The sequence below is a fragment of the Hipposideros armiger genome, unplaced genomic scaffold (assembly GCF_001890085.2).
Source record: "Hipposideros armiger isolate ML-2016 unplaced genomic scaffold, ASM189008v1 scaffold_297, whole genome shotgun sequence".
NCBI classification, from domain to species: Eukaryota; Metazoa; Chordata; class Mammalia; order Chiroptera; family Hipposideridae; genus Hipposideros; species Hipposideros armiger.
The window spans coordinates 1,714,728-1,731,410 of record NW_017731647.1 but is presented as its reverse complement, the minus strand read 5'-3'; the positions used below and the strand labels follow the sequence as shown (position 1 = coordinate 1,731,410).

At 35.7% G+C, this 16,683-nt stretch overlaps 1 protein-coding gene across 2 annotated transcripts in view; it reads left to right on the top strand.

Moving 5' to 3' along the window:
- Positions 1-9,447, top strand: part of TRIM33 (tripartite motif containing 33) — a 120,377-nt gene extending 110,930 nt beyond the window's left edge. The window contains exons 14-20 of one of the 2 annotated variants that reach the window (XM_019659194.1): positions 387-546; positions 1,742-2,091; positions 4,239-4,362; positions 5,749-5,823; positions 7,420-7,572; positions 9,078-9,128; positions 9,208-9,447. In XM_019659194.1, the coding sequence (XP_019514739.1) occupies positions 387-546; positions 1,742-2,091; positions 4,239-4,362; positions 5,749-5,823; positions 7,420-7,572; positions 9,078-9,128; positions 9,208-9,420 (1,126 nt within the window). In that variant the 3' untranslated portion in view covers positions 9,421-9,447. The remainder of the gene's footprint in view (positions 1-386; positions 547-1,741; positions 2,092-4,238; positions 4,363-5,748; positions 5,824-7,419; positions 7,573-9,077; positions 9,129-9,207) is intronic. The other variant, XM_019659195.1, reaches the window with a different exon arrangement.
- The last annotated feature ends 7,236 nt before the right edge of the window (positions 9,448-16,683 follow it).

Below are 16,683 nucleotides of genomic sequence, written 5' to 3'. Positions count from 1 at the left end.
TTGCCGGCGACTCACAGCAGCCCAGCTCCAGGTTGAGCTGTTGTTCAGCATCTTAGCTGTAGAGGGCAGTGTTACTGGCCCTCATATGTGGGATCCGAACCGGGGCCCTCTGGCATCCCAAGCCAGCTCTTAACCAACGCGCTACTCGGCCGGCCCAAAATGTGTTTTTAAGGTCTTCTGAAAGTTGAATTTACATTTTTAAGAACTGGAAGCTAAATTTATACCATATTCCTCTTAACACCATTATGAAGAATTATCCTTATTGCCTATAAAGTTAATAAATTGGCTGTTCCTTTTCACATTAATGAACATTACTTTTCATTCATATGATTGTTTTTATGTACACCACACAAACATATAGACCTTTATTTGTTGTTGTTTATTAGCTGTGGGTCATCAGGAAGAACTGCTGAGAAGACGAGTCTTAGTTTCAAGTCTGATCATGTGAAGGTCAAGCAAGAACCTGGGACTGAAGATGAAATTTGTAGCTTTTCAGGAGCTGTGAAACAAGAAAAGACTGAGGATGGCAGGCGGAGTGCCTGCATGGTAAGGTCCCACTGGGATCAGTTGGGGATTTAATTTTGAAGGTCATGTCACTGATTCTTCCATCACTAAGTGTATTAAACTGAATAGTGGGTCTATGGATATTTATTTTTTAATTTTTATGCCTGGTGCAAGCCAAATATCTTTTTCTAACTCAACTTTTTCATCTAAGTGTCAGCTGTAATTAATCAGAAAAGACTTAATTGTATTAAGGACTCATTTCAAATTATCTTTTAGTTTGTAATTGGTTATTATTTTTGTTTATGATTTTTTATTTTTGGTTATGATTCTAAATTGGGTACTGTCTTGTTTTGAATTTATTAGTCATCTTAACAGTTACGCTGAGTCTTGGGCCACACAATATCCTTGGCTATTTTCCTGGTCCTGAAAGTTCAAGATTAAGATTGCTGACATGAAATAAGTTGATGATCAGAGAGTTTTGTGATGGGAAGATTGCCTTTGGCTTATGAATTATTAACCATTTTAGAGTTTATAAATGGAGTATTTTATAGAATTTATAGTATAGAATGAAAGAGGGCCCAAGTTTCTCTTTGTTTAGAAATTTCGATTTTGGTTTTTTTCTTCCTGCCCAGGCTTATGTCTCTTTTTATGTGTGGTTGGCACATAGAAATTTTAACTTGGGGTATTGTATATTAACTGTAGTATGTGTAATTTAGAGAGCAGCAGAGTTAGCTTGTTCAGAGCAGTGTCACCTATTCATCCACAGCATGGTTTTGAAAGTATCCCAAAAAAACTGGGTAAAAGATAATTTTTACATTTTTCAACAATCTTCCTACATTCGTAGAATGACAGGTGGGCAGAAGAATATTTCAGAATGCTTCTTAAAAGCCATGCAACAGATTCTTGAGTGAAAAATAGCATACCATAGTTAGTTCTTTGTAGGAAAAGTATAACCCTGTGCTCACTTTCCAATCAGATTGCTTAACAGTTTAATTTCCTTAGTATTGGAGTGAACCGATATCAGGGAGACTACTCCCTAAAATCATAAATTAACATGCCTAAGTAATTTTGGGGTTAATTTTATTCCTTTATGTCATTGATGTGATTTCCAAAATAATTTTAAGTTAGTTCAGTATATTTGTATACATGTTGACTTAAGCTTTAAGTACAAGATATACACACTGCAAACAGTAATGATTAGGTGATTTTTCAAGAATTTGTCCTTGTTTTCTTTTAGTTGAGCAGTCCTGAGAGTAGCTTGACACCACCTCTCTCAACCAGCCTGCATCTAGAGAGTGAGTTGGATGCATTAGCAAGCCTGGAAAACCATGTGAAAACTGAACCTACAGATACAAACGAAAGCTGCAAACAGTCAGGTCTCAGCAGCCTTGTTAATGGAAAGTCCTCAATTCGAAGCCTCATGCACAGGTCGGCGAGGATTGGAGGAGACGGCAGCAGCAAAGACGATGACCCAAATGAAGACTGGTGTGCTGTCTGCCAAAACGGAGGGGACCTCTTGTGCTGTGAAAAATGTCCAAAGGTCTTTCATCTAACTTGTCATGTTCCAACACTGCTTAGTTTTCCAAGGTACTAGTGAAATAATTGATTTTTTGGTTGTTTATTTTTATAAGCTAAAAATAATAAAGTTATTCAGGGCAGATGGCCTTCTCAACCAATGCATACATAATATTTCTATAAAACAGGGAACCTATTATTTTTTTGATATTACCTTCTAGAGAAGCTAATAGCTGAATGGTAAAATGTCTAAGATCTAAGTGGTGCTTTAATGATAAAAATAGGCCATTTCCTGGCCTTCGGTATATACTTAATGTGAACAAATTAGATAAAACTCTAAATTATGAGGGGCAGAGGTCTGGGATTTTGGAGAAAGTTAGTAGATTTCCTCTTGAGGCAGGATTTTTTAAATCTATTGCCATCAATTGTAATTGAGTCTGCCATTATTTTATTCATAAATACTCTTCAGTTTTATGGCAGCTTTATTAGATCTTACCCAAAATATAGTTTTTAATGTTTGAAAGCTCTCAAAAGGCATTTTAAAGAAAAACAAGTACTTTGTTAAAACACCTTCAATGTCTTGAATTTTTAAGAAATCGCTTCCTGTTGGCCACTATAAGCAGATAACTGGTAGGGCCTACCTGAAGCACTGTGAGGATGTCTCAGACTTTTCCTTTGATCATCCGGTTGGAGTGTCTTTCATTCATTAACTTTGTACAGTTACTGAAGTCCTTATTTAAAAGCAAAGAATTTTGGGAATAAAGAAAGATTGGGAGAAAATAAGAGCATTGTCCCCAGGCTGTTTGACTCCATGGCAGCTAAATCTGGTTTCAAGCATTAAAACAGTGGTTGGTGAACCCCCAAGGCAAGCTGATGCACCAGCTAATGCAGTGGAACAAATGTGCTGGGCTGGCTTACGAAGCTTGTAGTCTGGCTATAACTATAGTGAACTGACTTAGCTTGAGCAGTTCACTAATTTGCAGAGATTAAGTAAGTGTCTACATGTACAAGGGGTAGAGTTTGTTTTAAAAGAGTTCTTTTCTTCCTTCCATTTCACAGTTTATATTCACACAATTTCATCTTCAGTTGATTTCAGAGACCATAAAATGGTAGTCATACTTCTTCTTTCCTCCTTCCTCAACTCTTACCCCACATTTCTTTTTAAGGGAAAGTAAGTGTCCTTGGGAAAACCCAGCTTCTTTTCTGCATCTAGATAAAATTTTTACACTTCCTCTCAGATTTCTGAGAAGCAGTGATTTTAGTTGAATATTGATACCCTTTTTGAAAAATTCAGCCTTTTGGATTAGAGAAATGGTGGATATATAAACAGTGCCAGAATATTTTTCTGAAGAATTATAATTCTTACCTAAATCTTAAGAGGCAGAGTCAATTGCCAGAGATGTAATAATGACCTTGTTTTTCTTTGCTCTTTTAGAGAAGAAAAGCATGGACATTGTGGTCTTGAAATTAAGGCTTCTTATATATTTTTTTTCTTTGAATAGTAACATTTGCTGGAATGTTAGAATTTTGCCACTGAATACTTCCCTCAACGGCAGATGCTTTGTAAGGAATTGAAACTGTTGACACACATTAGTATAATCCTTAGATTTAGAATTTTCTATATGGTGGGGGGGGGGTGGAGAATGAATGTGGATGCATCACATTGGAGTTTATGGTTTGCTAGAAGTCTCGATGTAAATAAACTATAGACTGAGCAGATTTAAAGATACGGGGTATACGTGCATGTGCTTGCACATACAGCTATGTGTCTGTGTGTTCCAGGCATGTGACTGCCACGAAAATTATTTTGTTTTTGGCATGTTTCATACATGCCAGAACAGTCCATGGTACCTAAGGGATTCCATGTCCTGTGCTCTTTTCTTGTTCGTGAATATGGGGTCATTGTGATTCCTGGGGTCTGAGAACTGTTCTGATACCGTGATGACCCACTTTGTGCTATGAAGAGAGACACCTTTTGAATGCCGAGATACTGATTTTTTATGTTTCCAGAAGGCTGTTGAAGAATGGGAAAAGTTTGGGGAAGTTTTTATCACATAACTTCACTTTATGACATTTGACAAGAATAAGACCTCTTTGCCCCCCAAAAAAATGGAAAGGAAAGAAAACAAATTGGAGACTTAACCTCTAGGGAATTAGCTTGCTAGAGCAGGTTTTGTTATAATTACATGCACTAATTAATTGCCTCTTTCCCTCTTTAGTGGGGACTGGATATGCACATTTTGCAGAGATATTGGGAAACCAGAAGTTGAATATGATTGTGATAATTTGCAACATAGTAAGAAGGGGAAAACTGCACAGGGGTTAAGCCCCGTGGACCAAAGGGTAAGTGCCAGATAAGTTGATGTATTATTTGGGATTCTGTAGTTGTCTGGCTACACGGTTTTTTTTGTTTTGTTTGTTTGTTTTTAGTGTAATATACATGTAACCTGATAAATTTTTATTTTGAAATTTCACCATCTGATAGTGTTTTTATGACTTCTGAAATCTTTATCTCTAGCCCTCTGCTTGACTCTTATATTTAGCTTTCTCATACTTAACATGTCCCAACCAAAATCTTGATTTCTCATCCTCTTCTTCAAAAAGCAAAAGCAATAGGCAAGCAAATAATGACATAATAAACTGCACTCCTCCCCCAATATTTTGCATCATTTAATGATACCACCATTTATCTCTATTGCTCAAGCCAGAAATCAGTTTGAAATAAAAGAATCAGGAATGACTATAATGCCATTTTCTTACTACCCCTCGCCACTACCTTCTGAGGCAGCTATCATAGCTTTTCATCTGCATGACCATAATAATTTCTTCACTGGACTCCCTGATTCTCTACTCTTGACCTCTCACAGTCCATTTTCTGTACTGTTCATAACTTTTTTTTTTTTAATGTACACAAGTCTATCACTTCCTTGCTTAAAATCCTCTAATAGCATCTCATCATACTGAAAATGAAATCCAAAATCCTCTCCTCACTTCACTCAGATTTCTGCTGATGTGGTCTGTGGTCTGATCTCAAAAGACAAAATATCTTTCACATAGTTCTGTGGTCAGTTACAGTTGTATTTGGCTCTAGTCTGACATGTATACTTTCAAAATCCCTCCTCCACTATTTATGAAGAGAAGGTATGTGTTTAGAATGTGCAGACTTAATATTAAAATAAGTTTAAGCAATTGGAAACTATAAATGTAAAATGCATTTCAATTTATTCTGATTGTGTAGAAAGGTTCTAGAATTTGATTGAGAAGACGCAGATAGTTTTTATTTAATTTTGAACCTGAGTGGAATCATTTCAAGAAAGGGAGTATTAACATGGGTCCTGCCTGCCTCAGGGAATTACAATGAACAGCAGCAGTGATATTTTATATAGATTACCAGGTGGTCTATGAATTGTTGTGCAAAATGCTGTTGCTTTTCTGACTCCTTTCCATGTGTGTGTATATATAGTTGAGTTAATAGTAGATAAATTACCCTAGTTATCAGATAAGAACAAAGGCAGTATTTTTGATAAGTTCATTTAAAGTAGAATGGAAGATAGTCTCAAAATTAAATGTCGTCTTTGTGTATATATGTTTAGTTAGATAGCTAGTATGTAGGAGGTTTACGTTCAGTTTGTTGTAATAACACTTGATGGTGATAAAGTTGTCATTCTCAAGAATATTTTATTAGGTGGAAAAACTTATTCGGGGTTTTCCTTCCTTTTCTTGGCCCAGAAATGTGAACGTCTTCTGCTTTACCTCTATTGCCATGAATTAAGTATTGAGTTCCAGGAGCCAGTTCCTGCTTCGGTGAGTTGACCTCAGTACCTCCCTGGAGGAGAAGCCGAAGGCTTTGGCCTTAGACGGCTGCTTCTGTTAAACCCAAGGCTTCCTGCAGAATCGCCTCAGTATCTCCAGTGCTCACACTTTCTCTCCTAATACTGTTATTTCCCTCGTTCCATTATTCTGAGGGTTATATAGCATAACCCATGTAAAATGTTTTAGCACAGTACGTGATAACGTTGTAAGAACTTATTATTAATCAAAACTTTTATTAGGGCGAAATGGATGTGAGATTCACTTGTTACGACGACAGTTTGTTTTTAAAGATTTTTTTGCGGTGACGAAAATTTAATTTTCTTGTCCTTTTACTTTTAAGATGGACATAGGGATTCAGGTATAATGGAAATAATTTTGAGCCTGAGTGAAGACAATATTTTCTTTTACTTCTGCCATTAACCAGCCTTATAACTTTGGGAAAATTACATAGTTTTTTGCCTTTACTATTTTAACTGTACAGTGGGTGTATTGGACTAAACTATTTTTAAGATTCTAGTTCTATGATTCTAGGCTGTGTACCTCATGGAGAAAATCTATGTAAGTATTAATTTGCATAAAAGTATAAAATTGAATCTCTCACACTGGCTCTGCCTTCATAAGCCCTCTTTTATGAACAGTCAAGACCAAGGACGGACTGTGGGGAAATTTGGCAAGTTAGTGCTCTTTGTTTATCTTAAAGGGGGCTTTTGAAAGGCGTAAAGGCTCTGAAGTCCCATAGGAAACGAAATGCAAGAGATGCTCAGTGCATCACAAATGGGATGACAATGTGGTATACACATTTTATGTGCTAGCCATCAGTTGTTGAATTAAGATTGTATTGAATACCAGGCCAGTTGTGGAATATTAAATAGTAGGTTTATTTACACAAGAAGATGTTTTGTGCAAATAGTAATCATCTGAAACTAGGAAGCCTGTCTTATCTTTAAGTTTAGGGACTTTACAGTAGAAAATGACTTTCAAATATTTTAAAATATGAACTATTTAAAAAGCTTATCTATGTTCAGTTATTTCCCAAGGATGCAAATTTTTTGGCTGAGTGGGGCCAGAACTTCCCAGCATGATCACTAAATGGCTAATAAAAGTTTTTTTCTGGTGTTTTTATAATCTTCCTCTGTTGCTTTGGTCAGAGTACTTTGTGATATAAAGTTATATCCTCTAAAAGACATCATATTCTGATAATACATTTTGTAATCATTTTTTTTCTTTTTTTTAAAAAAAAACTCTTCATTAATCATAAAATTCTGATGAGCCACATGTCCTTAACACTAGTGGTTGGCTATCCTTGCTCATTGCTTTCTTTCCAAATGTACTTGTTAAAGACAGAACTTTGGGGCCTTCACTAACATGGAGACTTCCATATACAGTATTCTGAATTTGATTAGATTTTCATGATATGATTGGGACAGAAGAGTTAAAGTACATTCACTACACATATATTCAAAATTTGCAAGCAGCTGGCTCAATAATCACATTTTTTTCTGAAATTAATATGCTATGCATTTTCAAATTAAACATTTTAGCATTTTTGGAGAATCCTTATTTAGCCCTATTTATTTGTTTCTTTAGATACCAAACTACTATAAAATAATAAAGAAACCAATGGATTTATCCACCGTGAAAAAGAAGCTGCAGAAAAAACATTCCCAACACTACCAAATCCCAGATGACTTTGTGGCTGATGTCCGTTTGATCTTCAAGAACTGTGAAAGGTTTAATGAAGTATGTTAGCTTCCAAACTATAGAGTTTTGGATTATTAGTTTTGGTTTGCTTGCTTGCTTGCTTGCTTGTTTTGTTTTTTGGATTTTGATTTTCCTGGCAAGAGATTTTTATAATTTGATTTAAAGTTTTTTTTCTGCTTCAGTTCTGTCAAAGTAAAATTTGCATCCACAGCTCCAAAGAAGAGAGTTTACTATGTACAATTTGAAGTATATACTTACTTATAATAAATTAAGAATATTATTGAATATCCCTTACTGAACAAGTTGAGGATGGAGATAAGTATAGAAAGTAGCCTGTAGTTCAGTGTATTTTGTGAGAAATGATTATAAACAGCCTACATTTTGGTTACATTTAGGAAAGGCATTTGTACTTTGATTGTTCTTTGATTCTGTTATTGACCATATAAATATAGAACCTTAAAATCATGAAATAATCTCTGGTGGATTACTTTGAATAGTAGCCCAGAGGATATAATGTTTTCTCATCTCAGCAGTGACTCTCCTTAACTTTGGTTATGTGGTTTTTTTTTTGGTTTTTTTTTTGAGGACAAGGATGGACCATCCATACCTTGAAAAGAAATATGATACACACACACACACACACACACACACACACTTCAAGGAAATAATTCTAGTTACCTTTGGGAAAAGTCAAGTCTCAAAGGAAGATTTGTTAAAGAAGATTTGCATTATTGTAGAAAAAGAAAATGGAATTGGATGAGAATCCACAAAATCTTGAAAAAGATTAATACTAAAATTTCTTCTTTATTGCTGATGAAATTTGGGTGCCGTATGAGAGTATTACTATAATAAATCACGTTGCATCATTTAAAGTGTACTCATAGCTGCCTCTGGAGGCAGGCATCCAGGTGATTTTTTTAATTTTTAAAAAATTTATATTAGGTGAAAAGTCTTGTCACTTTTATAATAAGCACTGTGCCACAGAGAACAGAGTAAAACTTCATTCAAAGTTAAATTAATACAGTCCCAAGTATTTTGTCTTATTTTCGAATGCACTTAGATTATTTTCAAATAAATATGCTTTCATGAGCTCTATAGATAACACCTTCCAGGAAGAAAATCCATTTTCTCTGCTTTAGTGATAGTTAAATGATTTATGATTAACAAATTGCTATACAAATGGAATTCTGATTCAGGGCTTGTTGAAAGTTTGGCAGATTTTTAAAAGCAACATTTCTTATATTATTTGTTTCACATATATTTTTCTCTTCAATGATTGATGTATTCAGACCGATTTCTATTTAGATTGACCTCACTAATTCAGAATTGTGACAGTTATTGAGGTTTCACAGCTTTAGTAACAGAACTTTGTAAAGAAAGTGGTTCCATGTTCTGTAGAATTTGAGAAAGCATTTATAATCTGGTCATAGCAATTGGTTCTCCCTAGTATGGCTGACTTTCGTTGGCAATCCTATGCAGTCTCGTAACTTTAGAAAGGATTATAATTTCCCTTTTTTTTTTTTTGACTCTGGTATCCTTTTTAGATGATGAGAGTTGTTCAAGTTTATGCAGAAACACAAGAGATTAATTTGAAGGTAAGCTTTTCAGACCATGCAAACTTGGTGAAGGAATATGCATTACCAATAGGTGAATATCCCTATCTTTTGCTTGCAGGCTGATTCAGAAGTAGCTCAGGCAGGGAAAGCAGTTGCATTGTACTTTGAAGATAAACTCACAGAGATCTACTCAGACAGGACCTTCGCACCTTTGCCCGAGTTTGAGCAGGAAGAGGATGATGGTGAGGTAACTGAGGACTCTGATGAAGACTTTATACAGCCCCGCAGAAAACGCCTAAAGTCAGATGAGAGACCGTTACATATAAAGTAAAATGACATGAACTTAAATCAATTGTTTTAAAAAAGAGAGAAAAGAAATACACTTTAAGTGTTGGTGGAATATCCTGCTTACAGTGGGCACCTCCTCGAAGAAGCTGATAGCTTTTACACAGTATTAGATTGAAATAATGGACAGAAAACATGCTTGTCAAGAAAAGGGGAGCGAACTCTATTTGCAACTTTAAAAGTAAAAATAAAAAGCAAAAGTGAAATGATTTGAAGATTTCTGTTACTAAAGAGGATAGTTCTGACTGTTAGAATTGGCAGGTGTTGATGACTGTGTGGTACCGATGGGTGCAGAATGCTGGGGTACAAGTAAGTCCCGGAGGGTCATGTCACTTGATCAGTTATCTTTCTGGATTAGCGTGCACAGTTATTAAACAACTTTTATGCCACCCCCCTCCCCATGCACATACATACTGGTTGGTTTTCTATTGGGTTGTCGGAAAAGTCATGACGTATCTTTTTTATGTTTTTCGTTGCAAAAATGCATCATGACTTTCCTGACAACCCAATAGTTAAAATCAAAATTGCTGAGAATCCACTTTGGTGTCAATGCAGATATGCATTGAATCATCCCCTCCTATTTTTTCTCATTTTAATGCTGTTGGGCCTTAGTTTTTATATTGGTTTAGAGAACTCAACAGTGCTTTTATTTTCTATTTATACTTGGAGTCTAGGAAACATGACCCTTGATCATCATTTAATCAGCTTGAATGATCTACTGAAATAAATAAGGTAACTTTCCAGTAGCAGATCACACAGTAATTATTTCCAGAAAACACGTCCACAAAATTGCACCTCCCAGTGAAATCATCGGATCATGAAAGGCAGAATATTTGTTTCAAAATTAACCTAGTTTTCTGTACATTTAAATGTGATTGAGAAGGTGACAACTGGCTCTTTTCCAGTCTTCCTTCATAGCAGTTTTTTGATAGACCGCTATTGGCAAACAGTAATCTGTCAACTACCAAATGTGTAAAATTTTCTGTATTTCACTTTGTCTTATTTGTAAATAGTGAACTAAAACTTCTGGCAGATCAGCAACATTTGCTGAGCCTGTTTTTTAAGCTAATGTGTATTCTTACTAATGTTCCTATCAAGAATGAATTTGTAATATATGCTGTCTATTTCTAATGTTCACATTCATATTTTGAGGTTCTATCTTATTTTAATAGAGAACAGACTCCTCAGAAAATCTTCAGAAGCAGCTTATTATTAAAATATCAAAATACTGAAATAAACCCGGTGGGGTTAGATTACTCATCGTCCACCAAGTGGGACATTTGCATGGACTGGGGGCTTAAAGGACTTAGAAGACACCTGTAAGTAAATCCTGAAAATGAGCCAATCCCCACTTGAATGGTTACCCACAATTTACAATGAGTAAAACCACCTTCATTGCCCTGATTTCAGTACCCGAGCCAGATAAACCACCCTGGCTCTGTGTCATTTTTCTTCTCTTCATTTGTGATGCTCATATCCAAGATGTGTGTTCTAGACTGTGTTACAGGCTTCTCTTTTGTTAAATTAAAAATTTTAGTCCTACTTTTGTATGGACACATTAGACTCTAAAGTGACCAAAATAGAAGACTCGCCATTAGATATTTTTCAGACGTCAGCAGATTTGTGGCAAATCGTTTGCCTTTTAAAAAATTCAGCTTAAGTAGTTCAGACAGTAGAGTACTCAGAAAAAATTATTTGACATAATTGTCTATAAGGTAATATTTTTTAGTGCATATTAAATCAAATAAAGTGCTCTAAAGAAATTATTACGCCAATTCCTTTGGGTTGTTTTTTTCTTAACAAGTGGTGGAGGCAAACACGAATGTGGTTCAGGCCTTCTGATGATACATTTAAACAGTACTGACTCTGTCATTGCTATTGACTTGCTTCATTCTGTAGCTTCCTTTTAGCGTCTCTTTCAGTTTTGTTGTAAATTAAACTTAAAAACATACCAAACTGTTTTATCATTTTACTCAAATTTCCAGTTACTAAAAGAGCTTTCTTACAAGAGGGAGAAAATTGTATAAAACTGCTTTTGTCTGTGCTCATTTCCCTCTTGCCTATGATATTCGTGATTTCAATTTATTAGGAGACATATCTAAGGGCACATTTTCGGAACGTGATGAGTGGCAGTATAGCTTCATTTTGTCAAGTTTTTGAGTCCTGATATGTTATACTTACTTGCTCTTCATATGAATTTTTCACAATTATTAGATAATAAGTCATATAAGTTCTACCAATTTGGGTGGGGGGGCAAAATTTTAAGTAAATATTTCTCAGTATTTGGGGCCTTCTCAGAATTTGGAGGGTTGGGTTTTTTGTTTGTTTGTTTTTCTCATTTGTTTTAATAAGATTAGTTCTTAAAAAACCACTTTATTTCAACATTTAATAGGCTCCGTTTCTTTTACCAGAAGATAATTCATACTGCTGAGGAATTAGCATTAATTAATAGCTATCAACAAACCATCATTACATGAGGGTGTTCACTTTAGATTTCACGTAAAGCTTTTTTCTTGCACATTGATCACTGTGTTTCTAAGCTGATCTCTTCGGGACTGTCTAATAATATGACTGTTAAAAAGTATAAAAACTTAAATTGATGTCCAGATACCTTACATGTTTTCCTATTTATGTTTTAAAAAGGCAAACATTGGATATCAGTTTCTGAAGGCAGTTTGTTTTGATACTTTTGCATTTGTGTTTTTGGTTAAAAGGTAGTATTTTAGATTTGGAGATGTTAATGTTTCCTTAAAAGCTTGCAAAGTTTTTGCCACATTTCAGTTTGTATCTCCCATCAGAACACAGAGAATGAAGTGTCCCTCCGTCTGTTCCTCTGGCCTAAATTTGTATTTTTTGAGCATTTTTCTGAGCTGATCCACTGTGTGAAGGAATTGCTTTGCAAGGTGAAGTATGTGCGTCTTCCAAAGTGTGGTTAGAGTGTAAGGTCATGCTCTATAAAGAAACATCAAATCCTTACCATGGAGAAATGATAAGGCATTGGGCCACTGTTGAAATTATCCTTTTTAGAATCAACAAGGTATTTTCTGACTTCTACTTCTTATATAAGAGAATTTTAAATAGGTTTTAATGTCAGTTCTCACTTTTTGTCCTAACAGATTTTAAACTTTTATTTAATCCAGAGAAATAATGGTTTTAAATTGAGGCAAAAGGTTTATCAATTACCTCAGCAGGTATCCTGCCATGTAATTATTAGTGATTAGTGTTAATAAGTCAATAGATTTAGGTCTCCTGACTGTGCCCTTGGATTGTGGCCGACCATATGTCATTAAACAGTCTCTTAGTATCCAAAATGGCAGTAGATGCTATGGTCCCCTCTCCCTCGACCTTTTAAGTTCCTTACCCACTCGCACTCGCATATAACACATGAAGTACAAAAATCTCATTTCTTGTTGAAGTTAGCACTGCTTGTTTGCATAATCTGCATTGGATCAGTGAGTAGTTTTATAAAGTCTACCCACTCTAACTCCCCTAATTTTAATTAAAAACAGTCAAGTTCTTAATTCATACTATGAGTTCTTAATTCATACCATCTATATTAATAATCTGCTGAAAGTGATTCAAGGTGCATCACAGTTTGATCATGTACCTGACCTGGATGTTTTATTTCTCATAGTTGTCTCCTCCTTGATAAAGCAATAACACTGCTTTAAGTCTGTTGCCTAAGCATGTTATAATCAGTCTTCTCCTGGATGGTGATTTTATAGGAAAGTTTGTATGCATATCACCCAGTCTATCTTTTAAAAATTAAAGAAAATTAAATATGTGCTGGAGCTAATGACAATATATTGTGGCATTTTATTTTAAAAATTGGGGAAAGTTGCATATTTTTTTAAAAGTAGGTGTTTGAGTAAAAAAATTGAAGGTACTTTTTTAAGAAAAAAAAATTTATATGCCACAGTTTACAAAGACATTTCAAGATTTCCACATGTACTCTGGGATATAGTGGTTTATTTTACTTGGTGAAAATGCATGTATAGCATTCCTTCCATCTTAGTTCTTTGTGTTTGACTTCGTGGTCTTTTTTATATTTTTTTTATTGTATCTGAAAAACAAAATTATCTTCAAAAATAAGTCAGTTTGGCTATATTTGTCATAAACTACAAAATGTACAAAATTAAGTTTAGCCCTTTTCTAGCAAGTGATCTTTAAAATTAAAAATGCTGTTCTTTTAAATTCACCAAATTTATATGTGAGAAGGCACTGAAATAATTTTCTAAGTGCCACTGTAAAAATTCCCTTTCAAGTGTGGCTAAATTTCGGAACGCATGTCTGCTCCTGGTCTGAAAAATATAGGCATTTACTATGTTTTAAATTCACAGTGAAACATGTATATAAGCCTATAAAACAAGATTGGTGCAATCTGAAAGCCTGTTAATTTTCTGTGTAGACGTACTGACACATAAAAGGGTTAAATTCACAGCCTTACTCATTCCTTGCTTCCAGTATTTCAACTGGTCTCCTCCCTCATTATTATTATTATTACTACTACTACTGCTACTACTACTACTACTACTACTACAACTATTATTTTTGCACATGGTTAACTACCCTTCAGAATGATTCTTAAAGAAAAAGTGCTGTTTCTGTGGTATTGTATTCTCTAAATAATCATATTTAATTTTTTTAAAACAAGGTTGCAGTTTCTAATTGTTCCGTTCCTGTGTTTTTTGCTGGTGTGTAATAAATGCAAGTTTGTTTTTTTTTTTCATGGTTATTTAATACATTAGCTGCCTGTAAATATTTCCTGTTATTATGCTCTGGAATGTGTTGTAGAAGTTGTATTAGATTAGTTTAAAGCCTTGTTTGAAAGCCACGTTGTTTTGGTTATTTCTATTAAATTAGAAAATTGAAAAAGTTTTCAAATGAATTTCTTTTTTTCTTCCTCTTTGAGTTCAGACTTAATCATTTCAATTCATTTTAAAAATCTGTACTATGGGGCCGGCCGAGTGGTGCGATGGTTAAGAGCTTGCTTGGGACGCCAGAGGGCCCCGGTTCGGATCCCACATATGAGGGCCAGTGACGCTGCCCTGTACAGCTAAGATGCTGAACAACAGGTCAACCTGGAGCTGGGCTGCCGTGAGTCGCTGGCGACGGCGTAGGCTGCAGCCCCTGCTGCAGTGGGTTGCCATGGGCTACCGTGTGTAGCCAGCAGCCAGCATGGGCAGCCGTCCAGAAGCCGGCGACTGATCTGCCTCGCCCGGGAAGAGCGCAATGATGGTGCCAACTTGGGCCAGTGAAGCAACGTCGTCCACAACTAGACTGAAGAACAAAAGGACAGCAACTTGTCTGTTCCCCTTACCCCAGTTCCCCAGCACTGTTCCCATCCCCCAATTCCCCAATAAAAAAATCTTAAAAAAAAAATAAAAATCTGTACTACGTACCAGGTACTGGAGATGTAGTAGTGAATAAGAGGAAATACAGTCCCTGCTCTCACAACTGTTTAGACTCTATGAAAGTGATGAGTGCTATGACAGGGATTAGCTCAGAAAGGAATACATAGGAGAGTATCTAACCCCAAGCTTTGTTGGAAATGATCTCTTTCACTCATAAAAGATGGAACAGTGGTCCAGGCAAAGAGAGAAAAGAGAATAAAATGTACAGAAGCCAGAAAATGAAGGAGAACATGTATGTATTTTAGGACCTGAAAAGTTCAGTTTCGCTGGCATAGAGTTTAAGCTGGAGTTGTAAAAATACTAAGAGGACTGAGGAGGCTCCATTTCAAGCATCGTGTCCTGAAAGTCGTGTTAAAGTGTTTTGGGCTGACACTGAGGGCACCAAGAAACCCCTAAAAAATTTTAATCCAGATGGGACTTGGAGAGTTGACATAATCGGAGTTGTCTTTCTGAAAAATGGTTTCACTGTGAAGAATGGGTTATGGAGAATATTGGAAGTGGAGAGAGGCAGTTGTAGATTGTGAGTAGTCCAGGTGAGCCCTAAACTAGCTATCAGTGTAGATGGAAAATACGTCAAATTTTTGAGAGATTTCGGGAGTAAAAGAGACCAATAATTGAGGTCGTGGGGTTGCCTAAGGCATATTTTGTATGACACCTATTAAAATAATAAAGAGGGGAGACAGGAATAGATTGTGAGTGGAGGAGAGTGGGTGCAGTTTGGGGATATGTTGAGTATTAAGGTACCTGTGGAAACTTCAGGTGCAGGTGCACATGGCTCTGGTGCTCATGCATCCCTGGGCTACAGACGAAGCCTGTAAGACTCATCAGGAATCACATCTGTTTTATTTACCACTGAGTATGCCTAGAACATGGTAGGCATTCAGTAAAAAACCCCCAGCGGTGAGCCACCAGCACAATGGCTGGTAACTAAAGCAATGTAAGAGTATGATGAGTGTCTAGGAAATGTATAGAATGAAGAGAGTAGAATACTTACTGTAGCGGAGGAAACAACATTTAAGGAGTAGGAAAAAAAAGACTCCACAGGTGACTATGGATTAAGTCATGGAGGAAAATCATGACTTTCATTAAGTCATAATGGAAGATGAGAAAAAGGTCTCAAGAAGGGGTATGAGGTATCAGTGATACCAAGTATTAGAGCAAGAGATGAAGTAAAAGTAAAGGGGTTGTTGGATTTAGCAATATAGAAGCCATACATGACCTTGATAAGAGCTGTTCAATTTTGAGCAGCAGTAAGAGTACAGTGAATTAGATGAACGATTGAGTGTAGACTGGTTTTTTTTATTTATCTTTAGGTTGTACAAAACTTATAGCCATGAATTACCAGGTAAAATAACAGACTGGAACTTCCAAATTCTCTTTCTAGATGCATTTTGTGTAGTGGGAAAAGCATGAGTTTTGGCCATTGGTCAGACTGGTTTGAACCCTTTGGTTTGAAGTGGTAAACAGGTTTACCAGTTACCTGTATGAACTCTTTGAGTTTCACTTAGATTATTTGTGAAATGAGGATAGTCATACTCGGCTCATGAAATTAATATGGACATGAGATCATTTATAGCACAGGGTTGACATATAAAGCTCTCAACAAGTAGTTTCATTTGTCCTATTTTCTCTATTTCCATGAAAAGGGGCAGGTTAGAAATTTAATTTTTCCCTTTTTTATTTATGAAGTAAGAAAAGACTTCAGTACAGGCCCCAAGACTTTGCAATCTATCCTCTACTCATATATTTCGCTTGTCCTTCACTAATTTAATTGATCTTTAGATTTCTAGATTCCAACAAACACTCATTAGGTTCTAGATTTTTAGGGATTAATT